General features: G+C 33.7%; 1 protein-coding gene across 2 annotated transcripts; it reads right to left on the reverse strand.

The window, feature by feature from the left end:
- Positions 1-366: 366 nt before the first annotated feature.
- Positions 367-14,066, reverse strand: LOC145937560 (uncharacterized). 2 transcript variants are annotated; one of them, XM_083040678.1, is made up of 8 exons: positions 13,803-14,066; positions 10,943-11,050; positions 9,548-9,646; positions 3,099-3,197; positions 2,924-3,022; positions 2,290-2,487; positions 2,102-2,197; positions 367-1,851 (listed from the first exon to the last, which is right to left on the reverse strand). In XM_083040678.1, the coding sequence occupies exons 1-8, from the start codon at positions 13,812-13,814 to the stop codon at positions 1,654-1,656; spliced, it is 909 nt and encodes a 302-aa protein (XP_082896804.1). In that variant the 5' UTR covers positions 13,815-14,066; the 3' UTR covers positions 367-1,653. The 2 variants fall into 2 exon arrangements, with proteins under 2 accessions (XP_082896804.1, XP_082896803.1); XM_083040677.1 differs by having other exon boundaries at positions 368-1,851; positions 10,943-11,053; positions 13,803-14,065.
- Positions 14,067-14,098: the final 32 nt, after the last annotated feature.

The following is a 14,098-nucleotide window of genomic DNA, read 5'->3' on the forward strand; positions in this document are numbered from 1 at the left end:
CTCAAATATCTCATTGTCAGAAACAGAGTTAAAGTATCATTATCATAGAATTAATTAAAATTGTACATTTTATTCAAATATGATGTTTAGTTTGAAATGTAATTTCAGTTTATGATGTTCAGTTTATGTCCATGTGCTATGTGAATTATTCTGTGATAAATACAATAAAATAAGATAATATTAATATAAGCAATAATTATATATATATATATATATATATATATATATATATAAATTTATGTAATAAATGCGCATAATATATTTCTCATGAAGGAACAATAATATAAATGCTACTTTATAACGAAATATATTTGTAATGTACATAACTTTATATATTATTAGCAACAATTGCTTTCTTTATAAAGTCATTTATTAATTTTTTCGTTAACAATAACAATAATTATAACTAATGAATCGAGTGTTAGGAAGACGGGAAGAGTACTTATTACTTCCTCATAAAGCTAAAATTATTACAAAATATCTAAATATGTTGGTGTTTTAAGTATCACACTTGTAATTTATTTCGGTAAGAGATTTATTTTTTAATTGAGACATATGTGTATGCGCTGAACTGTTACAGTTTTTCGTAGAACATTGTCTGGTGTGCATCGGTATTTTAATAAAATTAATAAAATGTGTATTATAAACAAATGACAACTACAACCTTATAGAAGATTTGCATAATAGAACAATAGAAAATATGTATATATTTTAAGGCAAATCATTCAGTCTTTAGAAACTCATCAGTTTCGATAAATCTTGACATCACTTTTCTGGTAATTATGCTCTAGACAGACGTTGAATTATTATAACATGTGAGATTACAACTAATAAGTAAAGTTCGGAAAATCTATGGTATATATTTTAACACATGCATTATTGCGAGATACAAAAAGAAACAGATCTACTATCTTTCAGGCGTTTACAACTTTGGCTATACTATATTTACAGTAGAAAAATGTATTAAAATATTTTTACCGGGATATTTACCACAGAATGGAACATATCGTGATTATATACACTACAATAGATCTGTTCGTTTTAATTGCACTTTTTAAATTACTCTTTCTGTATTTAAAATCAAATTGGCATATATATTCAGGAAAAAGAGCAATTAAAATAAACAGACCTACTCTCTAATAAAGACGGATTTCTGCTTATAGTCTCTATTGACTATAAGCAGAAATAACTGACCTACTTGTGCTTGTCACTCACATCACTATGTGAAATTATTAAACTTCCTGTCTTTATTGCATCCTTCGCGTATTTAACGATCATCATTAATATCACTTATGTAATGCAGAGCAGCGTACGAAAAAGTAGCCCAGTTTTATTTTTAGTGTCAATAAAAAAAAAGTTTTATTAGCAATAAGAGAATAACGAATGTCATACGCTCGCATATTTTTTCTCAATATATAATAACAGAGATATTCTTTAATAAAATATATATATAACAAAATAATAAAATAACTTTTCAAATATAACATTATAATATAAAATTCTCTTATCAGTAATAAAACTCTTCTAGAGACAGACTATTTTTTCTCGCATCACTCCATCTGGTGCGTCTACATCCTGCTTAGAAATATTTGAGCCGAATGGTATCTCGAGATTCTCGATGCAAGTAATATCGGGATAGAGGGAATAATATTGTTAACAGGATGCGGTTCGCACTCTCACTTTATCCCTTAGGTAGTTGGCGACTTGCGTCTGCGAGTGCCTGACAGCCAGCTGAAGCGGTGTGATGCCCTCCTGATTTACGAGCAAAGGATCAGCCCCCGCTCCTACGAGTTGCCTTGCGACTGTCATGTGTCCCGTCAAGGCTGCAGCGTGCAGTGCACTTTCGCCATTCTTAAAACGATAAAGGATCTTAGTCATTCCTTGCATATAATATGCTTTCTATGTAGAATTATAAATATTATAAAATTATACTATAATTATATATTATATTTATATAATAGAGCTCTCTCATATTTTATCTCACGCACGTGTAAAATTGTTTTTAATTGCAGAATTTTAAACCGTTTAAAATAGGTCGTCGGTAAGATAAGCTACTCCGTAAAATTGCTTTGTTAATCTTTTCTTTAATACTTGTGCTTACCGGAAGTACGCCGAGCGAGGGACGATATTTGAGCAGCTCGCCGATGACGGCCGTGTGACCTTTGTGGGCGGCTTTGAAAAGCGGAGTCGCGCCGTCCTGGAAGAGCAGATCGTTCGCGGTGACACCCCACAAACATGTTTGTCAAATTATGGAAAACGCGACGGAGATTCTCGACACGCAGGACTTACGTGTCTAGTGGCGTCGACCTTGACGCCGGCTTTCAGCAGCCTCCTGACGACGTGATCGTGTCCCATCTGCGACGCGATCCAGAGAGGCGTGGCGCCGTCCGTCCTCGCCGCGTCCGTCTTCGCCCCGCGCTCCAGGAGGACCTCCAGAATACGAAGATGACCGTTCTGGGCGGCGATAAACAGTGCTGTGGCGCCGTCCTAACGAGCCGTAATTCATTCTTAACTTTTGCATATTAATGTCACACTCATAATGTACACATAGTGACGTTTTCGATCGAATTGAAACGCTCTGATAGTGATAAACTTCAATTTTATAAACTCTTATTGAACACATATGTAAAGAGCGATTCAACTTGTCGGAGAGAAATTTATATTCGATAAAATAATTATTTATCTCTAGAAATCTGGAGCTATTCACTCGTAAAGATACATATTTAAATTATTTAAAGTCACTCACAAATACGCTATAAGAGACATAATTGATGAGTTTAACGGAGCTTGAAAATACATTTTAAAGCTGATAAATCATTACTTCGCCAAATGTCATTTTCTCTCTTATACTCGATATATGAATATAAAGTTCTCTCTCTCTCTCTCTATCGGGATATAGGGAGATCAAATTCCGCTCTCTTACTTTCATGTGAGCGTTCGGACTGGCACCTCTCTCTATTAAGCCCTCCACAACGTCCAGATGACCGTATTGGCATGCGACGAAGAGCGGCGTGCCCCCGTCCTGAAATCCACATGGAATACATTAGTGTTTAAAGAGCAGCGAGATCTCGCTTACACATTGCCGCTCTCTCACTTACTATACTGCACGAATCCACGATCGCGCCGTGCTCCAAAAGTAGACTCGCGATGTCCATGTAACCACCCTGGGCGGCGAAAAACAAAGCCGTTGTTCCGGTCTGCAAAAACAATACAAACATTACATTATATGTTACATGGTTACAGTATATATCATACAGAGAGAATTTTCTCTTATTGTTAGAATTTATCCTAAAAATCATGGTAATCGTGGGACAATATGGTACGGAAAGAATTAAAAATGTTTGATTAATTTTACCATACTTTTAGTAAATTTTACTATACTTTTAATAAAATTAATCAAACATATTTTATATTTTATTGTGATAGATATTATTTTTTATTGTGATAAATATTAATCAGAGAAATTCTTATAGAATTCTCTCTATATATAACTATGTACATAACGATGCACAAGACGATTTATTTGAGTATCTCAAATATTTTTTTCGAGGTCAATTACTTATTAAAAAAATAATAATAAAATAAAATTATATAAATTTAGACGGATGTATTTTACAATTTTATAGAGGGAAAGATTTTTTTCTGTGATGATATCCAATTTCTCTCTAATTAAAAATAATTTATTTATTATATTTCTATTTTAAATAAATATCGTAATGAGTATTTTTCTCTCTTCTTCTTAAAAATTAAGATACTCGAATTAAGTGGACCATTCCATCTATAATTGTAAGTTCAAGGTGAAATTTACGAAGTCGCGAAACTTCGCGATTTCGTAACAGTTTCTATATATTATGCAGATAAGCACGATGATAGACAAGTCGAGAGAAGAAGGAAAGGATCGATAACGTAAAGTCTTCCTTATAATGGAATATTATTTGCAAATTATTAATTAATTCTCGTCGATCTCGTACACAATAGTGAGACTTTGCAGTCTTTAACTATCGATATCTACAAAGCACCGTAACGCTGTTTTACAATACAATGCGGATCTGTGTCCTTCACCTAATTTAAGATAATGACTCGCGTTATAAAGCGTGACTATCCGCCACGTGAAACACATATCGTGATCGCGCGCGAAGCGATAAATTTACGAAACTTTCATCGATACCGAAATACAATCGGAGTTTCGGGTTTATCTCGTACGAGATAGGAAATTACGTGACGAAGCAATTAGAATCCGGCGCGTTACGCTTTCACGAGGGAAGATAAATTCTCTGAAGGGGAGAAAATAAGGAAGGAATACGATTTCGATCGTATCCTATAAGCGCGGAAAAAGTAAATTAGAAACGAGAAGCGGCACGAGATGTTAGTAAATTGCCAAATTTACACGGTGCTCTTTCAAATAAGCGCAACGAGACTCGACACGCTTTTTGAAAGCAATCTGAGGAAAGGAAATTAAATCACTCTCTTTCTTATTTACACACGTAAATTAAGAGTTCTCAAGATTCTATTTCTCGAAGTTATTTCTTCGAGATAATACTGCCGAAATTAATTAAGGATTAAATGATGTTTTCAAATTTCTCGTCGTGATATCTCTTTCACAAAAAGATCTCTTTGCGATAGAATTTGCAAATCTTTTTTCACTGGCACATTTAATAAGAATTTCAACGAGATTTATATATTTATAAGATTCTTTATATATAATATTATCTAAATCTGACTCGAAGAAACTAATACAAACTGCAACAGAGTTCATTTCCCTCTCTAGATTTTTATCTTATACGGATTTAATTTCTCTCTACGGATATTAATAATTTCTTAACCGCATGATTTATTTTCATGTCCCTTTCGCACAGACATTATATAGGCCCATGCCTAAGTAAATATAGCCCGTCGCGAGTAAAATGTACTTTCACTGTCGTAAAAGCTTCTCTCGAAGGAGCGACGAACTCTCATATAGCTTTGGTCCTGTTTTTCTCTTTCCTCTCTCTCTCTCTCTTAAACGAGAAAAACGAGATTAAACATTTTTTGAAAACTTTAACTTGCGAGTTGTGATACATTTTTTAAATTTGGTATTAACATTATTTTTCACGAGAAAGGAAGAGATTGCAAACTTTTTTGGTGCTTCCTTTTACATTCTTGATCGCGCTTATCTTTCGGAGTTCTGCTCTCCTGCGCACTCCGTTTGCAAGGCGCGGTGAACTTTATTTTCCTTTTTCTTTTTTTTTGCAACTTGCAGAGCGGATTTCCCTGTCTGGAAATGTGCATGCAACGAGCGTGGAGTTACATGTGCCGCGATGCGTGGCGAACAAAGCGGGGGACACATATGTACCTATCCGTTACTAAACCGCAGAAATTCTATAATGCAACCTGTCATGTTTGGCGGTAAAAGTCGTGGCGACACGTTTCTTTCGCTTCGGCTATCGGTGCAATCATGCGCGAGAAGACGCCCGCAAAAATACCCTGTCAATTCGAGAAATCGAATGCACGATGTACATATTTGATATGTATATAGAAATTGTTAAATTGTTTTTAAGACATTTGAAAAAAATTTCAAAATTAAACACAGATATCTTGAAAGATTCAAAAATTATTTTTTTATTTGTATTATCTATAAAAAGTTATAAGCGATAAATATGTTAAAAGAAATAATACATATATAAAAGATATAATACACAAAAATATTTAAAAATTGGTTTTTGTAAGAATGAGCTTTGTATCTTGTGTACATTTTTTTATACACATTTTGAATGTTTTTTTTTGTAAGAATATAAATGTTTGCAAAAAAAAAACATTAATATCAATCGATCAAAAATTAGAACTGATTGTCAGAGAAAAGTCCGACGTGAGATGTAAATTGAAGATTTGATTGTATGATGTCCCAGAGATATCTGCTGAATCAGTCATGACATGCGTGCATTATAGCGGTACCGCGTTTTTTTATAGCTTACGAATGCAAATTCCGCCGATTGTCCCATCGGTTGTCGCAAGTGGGACAACAAAAGGTCAGTTATTTTCGTTTCGCAAGAGCGCGGAACGTCGAGTTCAATTAAACTCGCCGGAAAATGATCGAAAGATGGATAATAAATGAGGCGTGACACTCTCGCCGGATGATATTAAACGGCAAACTCGATCGATTATTATAACACAAATTTGATCGATGCTTTACGTTACAGAATCGCCTCAATCAACGTTCGTTCACGACACGATTGTTGCAGCGCGCGACTATATCTAAGATCTGTAATTTATCAGAGACTGTCGGACGACCTGGCGATGTCATTCACCCTCGCCAGCGTTGTCCATTTTAGACGATCAATAATCGCGGATAGAAAAATTTTTAGACGATACTACTATCTACAGAAGTTTCTTTTTTTTTAACTTTTCTGCGGCAATTGTATGTTAAAAATGTCAGGTTAATGTGTGAATAAGAAAGATCTCATAGAATAATTAAACATTTTACACTTATTCAGATTATAAAATATATGTAAGAATTTATAAAAATGTATATACATGTAATAAATAAAAAATCAATATTAATATATAATATAAATTAATGTATATAGAATATTTTTCAGAATTATATTCACATTACATGTATATTATTTGCCAGTTTTACAATTTTTTTTTGAGAAACCTCAAATTGACGATGTAATGCTAATAGTAATATTCTCTATATGGTCACTCTAAAATAAAGAGTAAAATAAAAAAAAAAAAAGATTTTGCTTCAACAGAAGTTAAGTTTAAGAAGAAGCATAATATATTTAATTTCCTTGTTACTGATGTTCTCGAATGTTTTATGAATAACGTATGACACTTTATGTACCTATACACGTGTGCTTTTCTAATTCTATATACCAGTGATAGTACATCCGCTAGAGAGAGAAAGAGAGAGGATTAATACGTTTAAATAGATTATAGACACACAGTATCAGCGATAATTCCTGAATCGCCACGTTACCGTTTGTTGCATGTTTTATGCGCTATTAGAAACACGCAAACTTGCACGCACGTTGTAATATATAGCGTTACAGTACAAGCTCACGTGTGCTTCATTTAAGCAACCTTGGAAATTCTTTCTTCCTCTTTTTTTAATTTAATTCTAACAGCTCGTTTCTCGCCTCGCGAATATTTATATTACAAATCGTTAAATATTATCTCAGAATAACGCTTTAGAATCAACATATGGAGAGAACAGCTACTAAAATTCCAAAATTCTCTACGGATTTTTTTCTAAATTTGGAGAGAAAAAAAGAATTTTCCACATTCTTCGTAGATTATAATTTTACGTTTAATTACTGTTGCTTCTAAACGATTTATTAGCAGATTACTCTACGCGTACTACCGAGAAATTAATATGGAAAATCGAAATGAGATACAATTATGCCTGTAAGTAACGGTCTTGAGATGCCAGAGTATTAATTTAAAGAGGACTGCGTTTTCCAGGCGAGTCGGAAAATGATCCTGGATCTCGATCCGCTAATTGTAAAAGACGACGAATACGTTTAACGGGTTTTTTTATCAACGTTTGCGCAATTCTGCCGCTCGTCGTCATCGTTTATGCTCAATCTTAGGAAAGCAGTACAAATCGATTAACTCCATCATTGAATGTTATACACTTTTATTACGCGTGAACGCGTTTACTCATTCATGTAACATTTTCTCCTTCTCGTTTCTAACAGTATAATCATATCAAACGTGGCCGATCATCTAGAATTTGTTTTACATAAATTGCGAAGCGTTTCCGTTTTTTTTTTTCATAATAAAAAAAATAAGAATTAAAATCTGTCACAAATTTCGAAATACTTTATACCTACACTGTAAAAAAAAATGTAATGTATTACATAAAAATTTGTAAAATTACATAAATAATAATTGTAAAATTACACGATAAATAATGAAAATGTATACATTTTACACTTATTATTTATGTAATTTTACATATTTTTATGCAATACATTTTTTCTTACAGTGTATGTGTGGATCAGATTTTTTACGCCACGAAAAATAATTAGACTGTAACGTAATTCATCCAAATTAATATTAAAGGAAAAATCGTGAGTTTCTATAAAATACTTCCTAAATTGTTATTCTTTCACTTTTTAAGATATACAGTGCAAGTGTCATTCGGTCGAACGCTGGCAGTTTTGTCATCGATTTACATACAATGCCGTAATTCTAGGTGGCACAAGACATCGAGACAGAAAGAGAGAAGCGTGGGTTTGACGATAAATCTTCACGAGGCACTTAAAATGGAATGCTCGACAGCTTCCTGGTACTTCGCGTGACATGCTACACGACGAACTTTTTATGTCTCGCCCTGGGACTCTTTGCATGCGTTTAAAAAAAGATTGCAAAGGGAATAGTGTTTCAGGAAGTTTTATAAATTCTATTTCGGGAAGCGCAACAAAAAAAAAATATTTTAAAAATATTCTTTTAAGAAAGTTGTCGAAAAATTTCTTTGAACAGAATTATCAATTGAAATAGAATGTAAATCTTTTCTACGCGTATTATTCAACATGAAAACATTTACATTAACATTATTATATTTCAATTTACTATTTGATTGTCAAGATAAGCACTTGATATATTAAGAAGTTATGAGAAAATTATAACATGCGATTAAATCTTCGCTATGGCAAAACAAATCAATTTTAAATTGATCGGAGAATTCATTCCATAGTGCTTATTACATGTTACATATGATCTTATATATATCTCTTTAAGTGCAATTGGCACGTGGGTTCAAGACTGCTCAATACCGGTTTCGATAAAAATATCGATGATGTCTATATGAAAGAAACGGAATAACGTATAATCTCGAAGACATATAATAGAACATCTTCCTGCCTTTTTCAGCATTATAGATCAAAGATGATAAGTGTATTAAACGCATCATCATGTCATCACGTTATTACAACTATTTTATAGTTATAACTATGTATTATATTTTATAATTATTAGATATTTTACGATAATTAAAATAAGTACTCCGAATTGCAAGCGACGTAGTTCGATGATACGATACTTTCGCAGATGGATTTTTTATGCATAAAGAGGCTTCAGAATATCGCCTATCTCATCAATGACTATCTCGTACGACCTCAGTAAGAGATAATCAGTGTTTAATATAGATAAATTATTTGATAACACTCGTGTTACAATCAACAACTTCATAATAGCGACAAATAAAATTAAAAAAAAAAAAAAAAGATTAAAATAACATATAAAATACTTAATAATAATTGCTAAATTAATCAAAATAAATAATAAAAAAATTACCAAATATGCCTCTTCATAAGCAATATTCCATGTAATAAAGAGTTCTCTTATTTATATTACATATATATATATATATATATATATATATATGCAGTATAAAAGAAACAAGTTATACATATAATTTTTCTTTCTTATTAATATAGATTTGTGATTATATAGAATGAGGTGATAGACACGCTCGTGTGCCACTATACTCGCGAGGGGAATTTCATTCACTCCTTCTGAGATCGCTTGATAACAACTTTGTTGTAAGGTTACTAGGACTAACCAGTCTTTTGGCATTAGGATCCGCTCCTTGGTGCAACAGCTCGGTCACGGCGTCGATGTGGCCGCCAGCGGCAGCTAAAATCAAAGGTGTCGTGCCATCCTGAAAGAAAACGACCTCATTTACAAAACTTAACGCTTACTTCGAAGATTCAATTGGCTACGGAAACTTTCCTCGGGCCGGTGAATGTATGCCGCTATGTATTTTCTAATCGATTCTCGTGAGCGTATATCAAGATATACGCTAAGTGTTCTGAGTCTATTAACACGTCAATTATAACACGTAGCATATAACGTATATAATGATAATACGTCGCATCTCATCTAAGGAACAATTATTTCTACATAAAAAAATATCATAGCGTCGACAAGACATTTTACTCCCGTTTTACTAACGTTTTACCTTCAAGATATACAATTAAAGATTTCATTATTTTTGTAAATTAAAAAAGATCTCATAAATAAATCTTACAAAATTATATATAATATAATAAATATATAATATACATATATGTATAATAAAATTAATAAAATAATAATATATACAATTATATATAAAATAATAATATAATAAATAATTAATAAAATAATAAAATATATATAATAAAAAGATAATATAATTAAAATAATAAAATTATATGTAAGTGTACTTTATATTTATTCTATCATTTTTTTTTACATTGAATCCATCAGATATCTGGCTGACAATAGCTAATAATATGAAACTTCAGGAAATGGTATTCGGTTGGAGAACGGACAGAAAGTCGCGAGCAGCAGAAAGTACTATTATGCTTGCCGACTTTAAACCAAATCGCGACTCGATTTCATCCTGACAGTGACACGATTTCATTCGGATGAGCTCGCCGGTAAAACGCGTTTGGCTTCCAGATCGAAAAGTGGCACGATTAGTGTCCGCGCGTGATCTATTAAACCACTTTCGAAAAGAGTGTAACGTTACTCGCGCATTGCTCGCTCTTCGTCGTTTGCATAATTAGCCGACTGGCAACTAGGAGAGAAAATCGCTGCTTTACGCTCACGAAATAGTCGGTTTATCGTAATACTAACTTTGCCATTTCGCAACCGGAAGCCACGAGCTTCCATCTACTTTATTTCCGACAACAACATCGCATACGCATTTCTAAAGCGATCTCATACGACTTTGAACTATAGTCAAACCGATATTCAAGCTAATTAAAAAGTTTGGGAGATCCAATCAGATGCTGCGGGTCCTCAAAAAGGAGCCAAACTAGTTGCTAGCATCTAGCATCTTTAAGAGAGAGAATTTATTTCAAAGAAAAAAAAATTGGACGCGTTCCGAGTGTTTTATTCCGATTGTTGCGAAACTTGTCCGATTGTTTAGCGAGCTCTGAAAAGGACAAAAATGTACCATGTTACTGACCTTGTCCTTGCAATCAACGTGGACGCGTCCGGAGTCCAATAAAGTACGGAGACGTTTGGCGTCCCCACGTGCCGCCGCCAGATGCAACTCCACGTCCCAAGGCGACTCCTTCTGGAAAGAAAAAACCAGGTTAATCAACATGCTAATGAAATTCCCATTTCCTTGAGCTTACGTAAGGTGGTTAGGTGGGGATAATTACGAGCTGTACAAACGCTCAGGAAGTATCTAAAAGTTCATCAATACGTTCCCTATATAATATTTTGTAATTCGTCGAAGTCATGACGAATATAAAATTGAGAGCTCAATACAATAACGCTATCCTAATCCTTCTTTTTTATAAAATTAGAAAAATTCAAATTAATTAATCAATAAAAAATAAATTTGGGAGAATATTAAATTTTAAAAAATTATAAGAAAGTTTTAAATAATTTTAAATTCTTATAAATTATTCAATCGATTATTTCGACACATTTACTTGAATCGATCAATTTATTAATGAGATTAATATTGTTAAGTTAATAAATCACTGGATTAATTTTGAAATTATATTGTTCAATACGTATTTTATCAAAGATATTTTCGTAAAACATCCGAGCCAATTTTGCATCGAAATAAGGAAAGGACAAACATTTCCATAAGTACCAGAAATGAATAGATATATGTATAGTGGAATAATAATGTAGCTGTATGAATATGGATGTGGCTCATCGGGACCGTCTAAAGTTCAAGTAGTCACAAATATATTTTTAGCACCTTCATAATCTCAAAAAAATGCCCATCTTCGATGGGAGCAATATTTTTCGTCACGTATCCGGTCTTTTTACTCTACGTTTATGCGATTTTTCCGCGCAAACCTCTTCGCGATCCTTCGACGACGAACGAAATTCGATTCTCGCTTTCGGCGTTTTACGAGATAATTCGAGCGCGAGTTATCTCAACAACTAAACAATTTTTATGGAGAGAGAAAGGAAACCCGCGGAATATCGAGGATGTATTTGCGCCGCTCTCGAGAATTGTTTGTGTCGAGTTGTTGAAACCGCGCATTTGAAACTTTCGCTCTGAAATATTTCGAAGAATTCCACGAACGGGAAGAAAATAAATGTGTAAAAACTCGACATATACATATTCCTGTAACTTTACTCTGTACAGTTTACCGATTTCGCGCGAGTCACGGATTACAAATGTAAAATTGCTTTCGCTCTGAAACATTTCGAAGAATTCCACGAACGGGAAGAAAATAAATGTGTAAAAACTCGACATATACATATTTCTGTAACTTTACTCTGTACAGTTTACCGATTTCGCGCGAGTCACGGATTACAAATGTAAAATTGCAGAATGCGTTACCGTTGAGCTATGCTTAATGACGCGGAAAAGTCTTATTACAGGATTTTGCGGCGATATCGTGCACGATAACAAGTATCTCCTTCGGCTAAAATGTAGAACGCGAGAGACGAGTAATCTTGACATCGAGATGCTTTCATTTCAAACATAATGCGATGCAGTGATTAATCTTCGTATATAATTAATAATAAGTATATTAAATGTGTGTAGAAAAATTAATATAATTTTATATTCAACCATTCATAAAGAAAAGGATATTTTGCAAAAATGTTGACATATTTTTGTTTTAAAATTTTCACCATTGTCAACCGCGAATTTACCGACAAATACGTTCGACAAGTCTGATGTAAATCTTATGTAACATATCATGTAGATGAAGAATGTAAATTTAACAAATTAAGCTATTTAGCGACTGCACATTGACATTGCAGCTTTAAACTCTATTCAGTATATTATCCAATATGTGTTACGAGAATAATATAATATAATACAACGTTAATAATATTTGTCTCATAAAATCTAGTCATTATAATTACATATAAGTAGATTAAATTATCTGATTGCCTTGAATTGCGCGACACTCCGATTAACAATCATCGTAATGCAACGTGCTCACGCAGTGCATTCTATTTTGATCTCATTTTTTGAAAATTAGTAAAAATATCAAATAATAATAAAAAAAAAACCCGATATATTCTGCGAAAATATTCTGACGAGGAAGTGATTAAGCGCGGGCGCCTCGTGGCGCGACAACTTCGCCTTTCGTTTTTAATCGGGCTCGCAGGTGCGCCCATTCATCGTCGAACGAACCAGGAATAACGCGCTAATAAAAGATAAGACGATATATGTATATTCCTGCGGTATATACATTTAACATACAATGTGTCATTTGCGTTTTACTCGTTTAATACGAGAACGAGAGATAACGATCAAAGCACACATTCGAATCGACAGCGACGTTCTCTCCTAGGAAAAACAGTTGACTAATGAAAAAGGGAAAAAAAGAGCAATAATGATAAACGATAAAGTGGCGACAATTACGAAGAAGTGATATATATCTCAATAGTGACGTTTAATCCTTTTTATCGTCATGTGACGTTTAAAGAAATTTGATTAAATTTATAGATTCAACATTTTTTAATATAACAAATAAATAATATATACAAATATTTTACTATAAATCACTCGATTACCAAATGCCAAATAATATTAGTGTCACATATTTATGCTAGCTGTTGAATTTAATTTACAATAATACAGAGGACAGGGAAAAATGCCCCGGAAGCAAAAGTAGTCATTTTTTGATCTCAAATTGCATAAAAAAAGGACGCCAAAATGACTACTGTTGCTATCTGGATCTTAATCCTTCCTATCAGCAAAACGAGGCATAATACAATATTTTCGTATCGAGAGATAAATATGAGGACATGGAAGATGTGCCAAGGGAGAAACATATCATCCTCGCGGAAATCTCGCGATGAGACACTGTATGTAAACCGCGAGCGTCGACACTCACCTTCATCGACATGTTGGATCCGCGTTGCGTTACCGATGATCAATCAGCTGGTCACTCTTTCGCGCGGAAAACGCGCAAGACGCATCGCTCGTGTCCGATCGTACGTAGTACAATACATAACAAGTGACAACTGTTCGCTCGCGCGTAACCGAAACGAACACGATCTATCCGGCGCGCAGCGCGCTCCGCTACTGAACGCGATCTTCTACCGCCGTCCGTTTTGTAGCACCGCACTCCGCTGCTCGCCGAGGTACCGCTGATTGTGAGTCGTGACGCCGAGCATCGTCGACGACGTC

Source organism: Prenolepis imparis, unplaced genomic scaffold (genome assembly GCF_030444845.1).
Source record: "Prenolepis imparis isolate NDT839.2.m4 unplaced genomic scaffold, iyPreImpa1.0 SCAF_6, whole genome shotgun sequence".
Lineage (NCBI taxonomy): Eukaryota > Metazoa > Arthropoda > Insecta > Hymenoptera > Formicidae > Prenolepis > Prenolepis imparis.

Excerpts from the sequence above, each read along its gene's own strand:
- LOC145937560 (XM_083040677.1), bottom strand. Across the intron at positions 3,198-9,547 it reads ATCCTAATGCCAAAAGACTG|ACCGGAACAACGGCTTTGTT; the intron begins GTTAGTCCTAGT and ends TTGTTTTTGCAG. Across the intron at positions 1,852-2,101 it reads CCTCGCTCGGCGTACTTCCG|AATGGCGAAAGTGCACTGCA; the intron begins GTAAGCACAAGT and ends TATCGTTTTAAG.